This window comes from Thermobia domestica, chromosome 6 (assembly GCF_964235325.1).
Source record: "Thermobia domestica chromosome 6, izTheDome1.hap1.1, whole genome shotgun sequence".
NCBI lineage: Eukaryota > Metazoa > Arthropoda > Insecta > Zygentoma > Lepismatidae > Thermobia > Thermobia domestica.
This window is the reverse complement of record NC_137459.1, coordinates 16465459-16478381: the sequence shown is the minus strand read 5'-3', so window position 1 is coordinate 16478381 and position 12923 is coordinate 16465459. Positions and strand designations below refer to the sequence as shown.

The 12923-nt window shown below is 37.6% G+C and overlaps 1 protein-coding gene across 2 annotated transcripts in view; it reads left to right on the top strand.

Annotated features, from left to right (window-relative positions):
- Positions 1-658: 658 nt before the first annotated feature.
- The window catches only part of LOC145687852 (RUN domain-containing protein 1-like), a 46874-nt gene continuing 34609 nt past the window's right edge, over positions 659-12923 (top strand). Inside the window, exon 1 of one of the 2 annotated variants that reach the window (XM_081761334.1) lies at positions 659-1019. In XM_081761334.1, coding sequence (XP_081617460.1) covers positions 993-1019 — 27 coding nt within the window. In that variant the 5' untranslated portion in view covers positions 659-992. Of the gene's footprint in view, positions 1232-12923 lie in introns of both variants that reach the window. The other variant, XM_081761333.1, reaches the window with a different exon arrangement.

Below are 12923 nucleotides of genomic sequence, written 5' to 3'. Positions count from 1 at the left end.
CAACATACCCCACCCCCGGAAACAAAATTAGGTTCTGTAAACCTGAAGTGGTTTACCGGAAGTAGTTAAAATTTGTATTAATCGATTTTTTTTTGTAAGCTGATTCGATTGATATATAGATTGTATCCGCCTTATGCAGAGCCGTTTTAAAGTATGATTAGCATCATACTAAATGTCTGGCTACTGCAGGAAATAAATTTTAGTCGAATCTTTAGTATGGTACTAATCACGCGTCAGAAAGACTCTGTATAAGGCCCAATAGGAGCTATTCAGAGAGAATTTGTTAATCGAGTTTTAGTCACAGTCTAGTTAGTATCATACTAACTCTTTACTAAGGAATGTGCACTTTTTGGTATTTAGAGTCAATTTTAAGTACAACTAAAATGATGATTTGAGTATGATATCACCCCAATTCATCGGGTTAGAAAAATAAATGTGGCAAGTACGGAAAAGTAGATCAGCGCATGCGTAGTCAGTAAAATGAAAAAAAAAAACATGAAATACGAAATGCGATATGTTGTGTCACACGCTACACCGTGGGTAAAAGATTAGCCTCTGCTCTAGATTAATTAGTCACATGCGATTAACTTCGTCAAATACTACGTCCTAATCAGAATAAACGACTCTGCATAAGGCCCAATATGTTTCTTTGCTGATTATACCCTCCACCCCCGGAAACTAAATTAGGCTCAGTAAAAAGGAAGTGGTTAACCATAAATAGTTAAAATTGGTATCGATCGATTTCTTTTACGAAGCTTAATCGATAGATATATAGATTGTATATGTTTCGTGGGTGATTATACCCCACCCCCGGAAACTAAATTATTCCCGTGGTATATTCCCGTGTGTGTGTGTTGCGTTTTTATCAACTAACTTTTGAAACTGTTATGGAATGAAGCCTAGGGAATGTTGATAATGTTAGTTTTTTTGACCTGGCAAGGCTCATTCGATAGTGACCGTTGGCAGACAATTTCGAAGTTGTTTTTGCTCTTATGTCCGAAAATGGCTTTCTTTTTCAGGTACCAGATTTACAGCTTTGAATATGGAAAGTTCCTAAGTTTGCGAATAAAATATGGTGTTCAATTTTGGGAAATTATGCAGGTTGTTTGTAGATACTATGGTTGTTCTCCGCACAGTGTTCGTTTTGTATATAAATGGAAAGACGTCAACCTTCATGAGACGATTGAGAGCCTCGGCGACATTGGAGGGACGATATATCTCTTCCCTCGTTGTAAGTAATAAATCCTATAGTAAAGTGTTGAGTAAAAAAAATCGATAAGGGTTTAAAATAAGGTGATTGCTCAGTTTATGGGACAATTACCGGTAAGAATGCACTATGAGCAGAACAAGTGATTTTGGTTATCTTTCAATTTCTCCCCCTATCTTGCAAATATAGGGTCTCCGTCTTACTTCACAAAACAAAGCTGAGCGAGCGAAGGGGTTTACAAGGCCCGCAGGGCTCGTTTAGGCATGGTTCGTGTGAATGTTCTGCTCAAACTACACTTTTTTGCCAAATTTTCTTATGTGTTTCTTACAAGGGCATTACTTGAGCCCAAAGGGTAAACTTTACAAGACACACTCCAGCTGCGCATAGATAAGTGGGGCCCTTTGTAGAACTAGAGTAGAGTAGAGTAGGGTAGAGTAGAGTAAGATATAAATTAGTAGGGTAAGGGTTAGGAACGGGTTAGCTTAAGGTTAAGTAAGTTTTGATCCATTTTCATAAAATTAATAGTGTGTAACTTCTCGTTTCTGAGTGCGTATGCCTGCTGGAGCAGGCGTTGTAAAGTTAACCCCTACCAAGTTTTAGATTTCTTACATTTTTAAGTTAGGTTAGAGCTACAATACTGCTGTGATGTCATAGTATAGTTAATGATTTGTTAGAGTATAGTAGAGTATTCAATAAGGTTAGGCTCGAAGGCCACGTTCATAGTACTGCATACGCTTTGTCATTTATCAAGAAATTCACTTTCACTACATTTATAAAGTGTTACACAAAAATTCTTCTGTGCACATTTACTTTAGGAGGACTTGACCGTTTTGCGTGTAAACACTGCATGCAAGAATATGCCATAAAAACTAGTGTAAAACCAGAAACCAATCTGTGCTAGGTGTCCACTAATAGCATGAGTGCTAAGAGCGCAGCAGGTGTTCCGAAACAGTTACAAGGGGATGTGTCTGTAGGGACCAGGTGCGTGGGCGTTAGTGGTTGTGTGCATAGACAAGGATGTCACTAAAGACACTGTTACGTTAGGTTTTTTTTTCTGTAGATTTTACGTATTTTTCAGGTACTGTTCTTGAACACACCTCCCTCTTCCCATTTAGCTGTAATAAAGACAGAAAACGTGCCTGCGGGGCTCTAACTCGCTTTCATTCGATAACACTCGCTCGGTAATACTATATGAATTAAATAAGAAACTTTGGTACAGAAAGGAATCAACCTAGCTACTAACCTATATGGAGGGACCTGTGTTCTAGAACCTTCCCTATTTTTCATATATCTGGGCCTATTACCTGGCACTTAACCCTAGAAAACAAACGTGTCCTAGGTGGTCTCTAAGGTCAGGAATTTGTATCTAGCATGCCGTAAGGCTCGAGCGGAGCTGTTGGTCACGCCACGTGCATGTAAAGAAACATAGTAGAATTACACTGCCTTCACATAGTTCACTTCATTATCTTCTTTATGATCTATTACGTGCTGTAAAGCATACATTTTGGTTAAGTTTTAAAACAGTATTACAAATGTCAATTGTAAATCATGATGTTTTGATTACGTACTTATACGTTCCTCTTATTGGATATTCCTTGTGTAAGTTTTACATATCTATAGTTTCACGAACATTGCTTTCCATTAATCCCTGCCGCGATAACTGAAAATTTGCAGAATTGCCTGGGAAGAAGTGGTTGCTGTAATGGTTATAGGGTGTGATGGAATAAGAAAATTGTAGAAATTGGCATTTGTTTATGAATATTGGATCTATTTTGTTATAGCGGAAGGTTGCTCCATTATGGAGGGAGTAACATGAGAAAATGGCGAATTCTGTTAGGACTGATTTAAGAGTGTTTAGGTTTGTCCAGTTAAATATCAAGAACGAGGAAAGTTTGTTGAAATTGTGCATAAAGCATGGATTAGCGATTGTAAGGGCGAAATGTGGAAAGTGTAGGAAAAGTGATCAGATAAGGAAATTACAGTGTCAAATGTTAGGCAAGGATCAGTGAATGTTATTGGTAAAAATCGGCAACAAAGAAAACATTTTTCGAGCGACTCGATTGCCGTTGTAAAAGATGCTGTATTGTAAGGAAGATGCGATGATTTAAAGTGCTATGTAACGGGAGTGTACAAAATGATAATGGAAGTGTCGCAAAGCTGTCCCACATGCAGGGCATGTGATTTCATGCCAAATGTAGTGTTTCTGCAGTATTCTCGTTTATGCATAGCCTCTCGACGCTGTGACACCCCACCTATTTTGCTCGGGCTCCCCTATTGCACTCCTGCCCTGGGTCTCTTAGAATTCGTGCTTTTTAGTTGCCACTTAGCACAAGTTGCTTGGTGTTTTACAGTTGGTTCTTACTTTATGGTCAGCACTCCTAAAGTCAATCTCCATCCGTAATGCAACACCTGCTTTGAGAATCTTTTTTTTAAGGGAGTAAGATTGTGTTTCGTGCGAAGAGAAGATAATGTTTGGGGAATGTAAATATGCTCCTATAAGGTAGGATAGTACAATGAGTGAAAGGTATAAGCAAAAATTGGCGATGCTTTCGGCAGGCAATTTGTAATTTTTGATCCGATAATTCTGGTCATTAGCTGGCGGGGCTTGACGGAATAATGAATTGCACAAACTGGAATGGCACTTAGAATAATTATCGGCCTGGAGCCATTGCGTTTACAATCTGAACCAAACATTTATAAAATTTACGGAAGAAATGTACATTTTCATTTAAGAATAGAACTATATAAATAGTCAAAATATATAAGGATCTTATCTCTGACATGCGTCAGAAGGTGTAAATAATACTACGTAGTACTACGTAAGGAAGGTGGGATGAACTGTAATGGTACAGGAGGGCAGGGTGTTGGGTCATGATGTGTAAAGATAGAAGTGTCCCATGTGTTGTTTTTGTGTTATCTTCATTTACCTGAAAAATAAACACACTGCTGAACAAGACTGCACTTATTTAATATAAAAACACATTTATTAAATAAGTTTAGTCTTGTTCAGCAGTGTGTTTATTTTTCTGATTTTATTCGCAAGACGTTGACTATGATTGTGTGTCAGTTTCATTTACCTGCTTGCTTTCTATGGACGAACCCCTGTGTAGGCTCACCAGTTTCGCCCTGTCGTCGCTAGGGTCAGATACAATTCTTGTTTAAAATAAATACGTAGCACGTGTTCGTTGGTATTCTCGAATTTTTTATTTATTTATTTATTTATTTATTTTTACGTATCCGCACGTGATATTAGTAACCCATAACGGTTAAGCTCTTTTACAGTGGATTCGCGTCCAGGAATGAAGCTCTTCCCATAAGACACAATGTGTAAAGTACGAAGAGTATGTATTTTAAAGAAAGGATTTTTTTTTTTTTTTTTTTTTTTTTTTACTTTAACATCCCACGAGTATGCGCCAGGGTTATATGAGATTGTGACGAGATTGATGATAATGGTGGAATCATAAGGAGGAACGGAAGAACCCGAGAAAACCCAAGGGTCCGCCACACATACTGTTTGTCCACCACAGAGTTCATTTAGCGCTGACTACGATCACCACACAGATAAGTGCTCTGCTACTGAGCAACGGCAAACCTGAAATAAAGTAAATATATTATTAATGCTAGTAAATATGATTGCAGATTGATTTTTGATTATTAATTTTCAACTTAGTATCCCTTTTAAGAGCGCGGCTATTTGAGACGAGGACCTACAGTTTAAGTGGGATCCAAAGCACATGAGTTCCTATCAGGAATCGAACCCGGGTCTGTGAGTGCAGATTATAAAATTGCACCGTCATTGTTTTGAAACTTCAATTAATATATAGGAATTTACGTTAAAAAGTATATAATTCTTTAATTTTTTTTGTTTTTAATAAAAAAAAAGCAACCACCAAGGATTCTTTCTTTAAAGGAAAATGAATGATATATATAATTATTTTAACATCCCTATCGCATGTTCCACAGTGATGCAGTATAGTTTCAGATTTGATGAGTCACATCACTTATTATCGAACTTACGAACTGAAATATCCATAAAAAAAAATTCAGCTATCAGAAGAACTTCCCACATTGTGCATCAGTCTTACCATTACAAGCTGCTTTTCGGGGAACACGTTGGCTTAATGGTAGAGCGTTTACCTCTTGTGCGTGGAGTCCATGGTTTGATCCCTGGGAAAGTAACTTTGTGGTGGACAGCGTCGGGTCCGTGGGTTTTCTGTGGATACTGCCGTTTCCTCCCACGTTCTTATATCATCATTCACTTACCTTATTCATCCGTGCCCCTTAGCCTAAAGAGCATTATGTTATTTTACTAACAAGGTGTGTGTCACTTAAAGCTATAACATGCACAACATTAATTTGCACAAAGAAAACAGGGATGGGCACGAGCGAGTTCTCTTTGATTCGACTCGACTCGAAACAGACATCTTTCAACTCGGCTCGAAGAATTTCCTCTAACTCGACTCGAATTTGGTTGGAGTTTCGAGTCGAGTCGAGCCGAATCGTGTATGTAGTTCAAGTACTCTCTTCAAGTATCTTACATACACAATACAATTGTTATCAATGACACTACAACTTTATTATTATTATTATTATTATTATTATTATTATTATTATTATTATTATTATTATTATTATTATTATTATTATTATTATTATGGGCCGCCATGTGTCTGTGGTAGAGCGTTCACCTCTGGTGCATGGGGTCAGTCCCTGCTCCCGCCAACTGAACTTTGTGGTGGACAAACACCGTGTGCGTGGTCTTCCTCGGGGTTCTCCCGTTTCCTCCTACTTCCCCCATTTCATTCGTTTCTCATCATTTCCGTCTCCTTTTGCCTAGTCTGCATATGCGTGGGACGTAAATCTCAAATATTTATTAGTATTGCAGCGTTTTTGCTTCGCAATCGGGAGCTCTCATGTTCGAATCCAGAGTTCGGTATCCTGACTGAGGTTTTTCAGGGTTTTCCTCAGTTACCCCAGGTCAATGTTGGAATGGTTCCTTAAACTACAGGCCCTGGCCGCCATTCTTCCACTTCCTTTCCCAATGTTATTATTGTTGTTTTGTTGAGTGCTCCAGTGTAAAATGACCTCTGCGATTATATCTGGTAGCTTAGTAATAAATAAATAAATATATCTCTCGTTCACTTAATTCTGCAAAGGATGGGTGATTTTGGGCTCCTAAGAGACTACCGCTTTTACGATACTTCTTCGATACGAGACAGCCCAAACTTTGTTTCGTAGACTGTCGTCGTGGTCTGTATATGAGTAACTTTAGACTTACAATCTATGCTACATTCGCGAAGTGTTCTCTCGGAATTCGTGTAAAACTGATTCAAATGCAAAGTTCTCAGCGGCCCAATGCATATTGTACTCATTTTAACGCCCCATACGTAATTTGCATATTTATGGGCCTTCATATATACGGAATTCAATCATACACTACTATAACGCTCGGGCTAGAGGTCTGCACTTGCCGAAATTTTTAGCCCGGGCCGACTCGTGAATTTACAACATGAGGCCCGACCCGAGTTCCAAATATGTTTTAGCATTTAGGCCCGAGCGTGTGATAATCAAGTGAGTCCGAAACAAGCCCGAATTACAGAAACTTAATTAATGCAAAATTGCCTTTTATTTACAACAATTAGAAGTTTAATTTTGCAGTTGTACTTTAAAAGTTCTCCAGAATGAACTGTGCAATATATTATCGTTGTACAGTATTTACAAAGTTAGGCCCGAGAAATATGATGATTGTATATTTAAAAATTCACGGCCCGAGCCCGTGAACACATCTAGCTCGGGCACAAAATTGTTTTTAGTTTCTTTATATGGAACTGGACAGGAATGTGGGCATATGCCAAACAAATTGGATCAAATATTGTATCAAAGAATTGTTATGAATAAATATTAGTCTAGTAGCGCTTTACTGAGTAAGTAGGCAGAACGATAGGAGGAGAGATCTGATTCGGATAAGCACAACAATGGCTCGTGATTGAGGAAGGCAAAATTATGTATATAACACTGTTGTCCAAAATAAGATAAACTATTCTACATTGTAGATATTCTTCATTATTATTATTAGTAACAACTTCGGCATGCAAAGTGTCACACATGTCAATATTTCGTGAAAGCAGAGAAATGAACTTGTTCTTCCAATTGCCTTTGTCCTATTTGATTCTTCCGGTTATTTGAGGAGTGTATTTAGCTGCAAATTCTGACTACCATAGCTTTGCTCAAATAAATGACAAACTGCCGCAGAAAAGTAATATTGTTCTTTTCCTTTTTTATTGCCTACTATAAAATACAACTATTTCTGAACCTTTGAAGGGACCTCTGATTACAGATTCAGTTTGGTGGTAACTTGTTTACTTGCAGAGTTGCAGGATTGTTGAACAATAAACCACACGTGTTCAGTTGTAGTCCAGTCTAAATCTGTAAGGTTCGCCTACAATGGAGAAGATAAAAGAGAATTTCCGCCCATACAAAATATTAAGGGACGAAGTCAGCACTTTATTTACCATGATATGAGAGGATTGAGCGAACATAACGATAAGTGTCACTTCCGGTAAAATTAAGTTATTAAATGGAATGAATTGGCATCGAACCACAGAAGAAACTTGTTCGATGTGTATCTTTGTATCGAATTGCAGGGGAATGATGAACTTTCTTTTCATACTTACTCGAAAGTTAGAAAATGTGGCATACCATTGTTTCCACGAGCTGCCCATACTAGTATACAAATAACAACATTGTTATCCGGAATAGGCTTTTCGCAGATATAATATATCCTATTAGTAATGCAAATATTGATGTTTTTGGCCAGCTTAAGAACCAGTAAATAACAATACTGTATATGTAGGCTTCAAAAATCTAGGAACTAGATGACAACTATTCTTCTCGCAAGAAATTCTAAATATGAGGAATTTAAAAATACCATAGGAAAATTACACAGCTAAAGACAATATAGGGATATTACGAAAGAGTATTATGAAGATAATTTAAAGTATGACTTCTTTTGTCACTAGAACTCTTTATAATGATTGATATTAACAGAAAAACAGACTAACAAAGCAATAGGCCCATGTTAATACTGAAAAAATAGTGATTTCTCCATATAGCAGGGTTTGCCCAAGTGGGCCCAGCCCGAAAAAACCCGGTGGTCTTTTTCGGGTTGGACCCACCTGAGCTTTTGAGCTTTCTGTTAGTGTATTATTGGTACAACTAAGGTAATCACATTGAAAGTGATTATCAGATTTTCGACTTTCCTTGGGAGAATCAGGTGCTTTCACGTTATGGTATACATCATCATTCAACATGAGACCTTTATAAAGCTCTGAATGCACTGAATGAATTAAAAAAAAATAAAATAAAATAAAAAATAAACAGCCTGAGATAGTTATAGAACAAATTAATGTGTGGATTATGCTTATAGTCTATTCGAAGTAAAATATGCAGTTTTGTACTGCAGAAAATATTTTCCGCAAATAGTGTTCTCGTGGTCTCGGCGACACCGAGGGACGTTGTCACTCATACGTTTGACGGGTTTAAGGCCATAGGTGCTAGTACTAATAGTAAATATATAAATACATTAGTATTATTTTTACCTCTGATGTAAAACACAAGTATTCTTCAGTACAATTTGGTTTTCCAACAAGAACAGTTTAGTTCAGTCGTTTGTTGCTACTCTCCAAATAAGCATTCTGTAGAGTCAACACAAGCAATAGCGTAAAAATTCTTCTCAAATTTAAGAAGCTTAATGCTCGGAGTTCCGAAGACTATGTAACGCTTACTATTTCAAGTGCTGAATTCAAATTTCCGTACTAGTGGAAGTTTCGATGTTCAGTAAAGAAACATGTATTCGAAAAAAAAAATTGCCTGGTTAAAGAAGCGCTCGGGAAATTCCCGCAATTGAACGCAGGAGCATCGGAAATGAATGCTTCAACAATAAAGCTATTTGTTTTACGCTGAAAGATATATAATTTCATTTAAGACATTTTGGAACAATTACTTTATAAAATATGAATTATATCTTTAATTGTTTCAAATTATTTTTCAGGAAAGAACCATCTTGCAACAAGTGCTCGGCAAATTCCCGTAATTGAACGGACAAATTATCGGAAGTGAACTTCAACAGTAAAAGCATTTATTTTACGCTGGAAGATGTTTATTTCATATAAGACATTTTGAAATATTTATTTATTTTATACAACATGAATTGTATCTTTGTTTTAAATTAATAGACCCCTTTTGGTTTTCATATTTGGGGAGCGTCAGTCAGGCTTCTGGATGACTTGATCTACATTTGTTCATTTGTCTGCCAAGCTCCTTCATTTCATGGCTAAGCGGTTAGCGTACGCGTCTTCGGCGTGGGCGACCCGGGTTCGATTCCCGGTGGAAGCTCATGTGGTTCGGATTACACGTTATTCAGTAGGTCCCATCTCATATAGCCTCGCTGCTGAAAGGGACGTTAAACACAAAATCAACTCAACTCGTTTGTCTGCCTCTGCTACACACACTACAGGGTGCAACTATCGGCCTTTTAAGTTGAAATTTTCAGAGTACAAGCACGAGACACTCTAAATTTCCTGTATAGATTTTGGCGGCATACCAACGTAAAATTTCGAAATGGCGGCATTTTTTTCAAAATAGAAAGTATCCACGCTACAAAGCGCAATTTTCAGTCTTTTACGTTGAAATTTTGACGGTGGAAGCACGAGATATGCTAAATTTGCTGTATATATTTTCTCGGCGATCCAATATAAAATTTCAAAATGGCGGCCACTTTTCCAAAATAGCAGTGAATAGAAAATTGTTTCAAGTTGTGGCAATGACAATCTTGAAATATAAATCACATTTTAACACTTTTACTCCAAAGATATTGAAATATTTCGAAAAAATCCATATAGGCCCAGGTGGGTTGGGCTTTTTCAAAAAGAGCCCGGGTTTTTTCAAGCCCTGCCATATAGGCCTGTGATACGATATTCAGAAAAGTGATCAATTTTGAATTATCACTTTTATTAATCATTCATAATAGGAGTCATTTCAACACAGCTTTGCACAGTCACAAAGGTGAAGACAAGGAGATTTAATGTTGATAATTATGGTTGGAGGGGGGTAATTCGAGATGTATGATAAAATATTGGAAAATATGGTAAATTTTAGGTTTACGTATTAACTAAGTAATTAATTATTCATAACGTGAGAGCTGCTTCAACACGGCTATAGTATAAAGGTGTATACCAGGAGATAAATTGATACCGACATCAATTTGATTAAAGAGGAGTTACATGAGACATATCCTGTAGAGGCGTATATCCATCTTAGAATGCCCCGGCAACCCTGTTATTTTTCTGTTCTGGAGGCAGCAGTTATCTGAATCAGTGCGGTGCTCGGCACGGGTTTAGGGTTGTCAGCGGCTCGAGTGTCTTGGCTCACAGCTCATCTACTATCGAGCCGAACCAAGAAGTGGGCCGAGCCAACACCTCACCCAACCGAGCCGGCAAAAGCCGATTTCTCACCTGAGCCGAACCGAACCGAGTCAGTGGCTCATCCCAACCTAGCCGGCTCGAGCTGTTCACTCAGTTGAACCCAGCCGAGTCGATTGACATCACTACCAGGGTTGGGCTGCTTCTTACGTTCAGAAATTCGACCGTGCAGTTCTCAGCCTTGATGGTAAGAACTACAGTATATACTTATATTGGTACTCACGACATTTGACGCTGTCTCTTTATAAAAATCTATTGTTGTCTCGTTATCGAGACGAGACTAGATGCAAGCAATGTCCTCTCGTGAGCAACACTAAAAGTATTCCACATTTTTCATGGCTTTCGCTTTCCAGTTCAATCATGTCATGATTTCAAAACGAGTTGAACGAGTGAGCCATGTATCAAACTCGACTCGACTCGAAAGTCGATCTCAAAAACAGTAACTGGACTCGAGAAAACTACCTTTGACTCGGCTCGAAACTCGAGTCGAGTCGAGTTTCATCTCGACTCGTGCCCATCCCTAAAAGAAAGCACTACGCTGAAAGCACTTTAAATTCATTCTCTTTATATTTAGGGGGCATGGTGGTTCAGTGATAGAGCGCTTATCTCTGTTTTCGTAGGGTCCCTCGTTTGATCCCCGGCCAAATAAATTTCTGGTGAAGAACTTCGTGTTGGTGGGTTTTCTCAGGGTACTCTTGTTTTCTCCCACTTTCTCATTCCACTAATTTTTCCATCATTCACTTTCCTTAATCATCTCCCTTACCCTCATTAAACGGAAAGATCTCATTTCACGTTTTTTTGAAAATATTTAATTGAACGTCAGCTTTAAAGTAATGTATAAGGTTGCTTTACGTTCCTTGTGATGTAATATGTGTGTTTGATTGCGTTAATTCAGAAAATTATTGCTTTTATATTTCCAATACGATGATTTTACGCTTTTGCGATTTCTTTGTTTCAGACCTTACCTACGTAAATATTGGTAGTTACGTCCGAATATTCCTACATTGTAGTTTAGCATCCTCTTGGCTCAATATCGTTGCTATATGTCACTTTGCGTTTCATAAATTATACTTCCTATATCACACAGAAAACAACAAAAATTGATCATGTGATAATAGACAATCAGTAATATTGCAGAAATTGTGGCTGTAAAAAGAGTATATTTTCGATAGCAACCTATTTTTCTCCTTTTTTGCGTAGTCATAGTGTTGTGGGGAAAACGATGATGCATGGTGATCATGTAACTGCTGATAAGGTAGCAAGTTTATTACTTACTGGTATAACCTATTTTGTAGGCTTGTCTCAGGATATAATAAAAACGAACACTGAAAGTACTAAATCAATATTAAGAAAGTTTTACTTTTTACTTTTTTTTAAAAAAAAAAAAAAAAAAAAGATTAATTTTCTAAAACTGCCATGTCTGCATCATGTTTCCCGGATCCGAAAAAACAATGCAGGGCCTGAAATATACGAGCCTGCATTTCATTAAGATATGCATCATCATCCACTGTGGTTTCTGTTATTTACAAGATATTTTGATCCTTAACAGTAAATAAATGCAGCTTAAACGAAGAAATAAACCTACTACGTTCTAGATGCATAAAGTAATTTTCTGTTACTCAATGTCGAAATGATTTTCGGTAATGTAGGTTAATTTATATGTAAGTATAATATCAAAATTCATTGAACAATAAATTTTCCCATTAAGTAAGAGTTTCACTGTAATTTAAGATGTGTCAATTGAGGAATTTGATGCAATAAAGGCGTAAACCTGAAACACGTACTTGGAGAAAAGCGATGTTGACATTTAAGTTTTACCTAACTGACTCACTCACTCTATCGCCTATGGAACCCGGAGGTTCAGTGCCGCGTTCACAAAAGCTCTCCACTGACTTCTATCCTTAGCTAACTGCATCCAGTTTCTACTTTGTATTCCAATCTCTGCGAGATCCATCTTAATATTGTCCTCCCATCTGCGCCTAGGTCTTCCTAATAGTCGTTTTCCGATTGGTCTTCCAGTCAAGACTTTGAAAGCGTTTCTACTTTCTTTCATTCCAGCTGCATGACCCGCCCACCTAAGCCTCCTAGACTTGAAGAACCTAACAATGTTGGGTAAACCGTATAAATTATGTAGTTCCTCGTTATGAAGTTTCCGCCATTCCCCATTCCCGTTCCTCTTGGGTCCGAATATTCGTCTCAGAATCTTGTTCTCAAATACTTTCAGTCTTTCTTCCCTC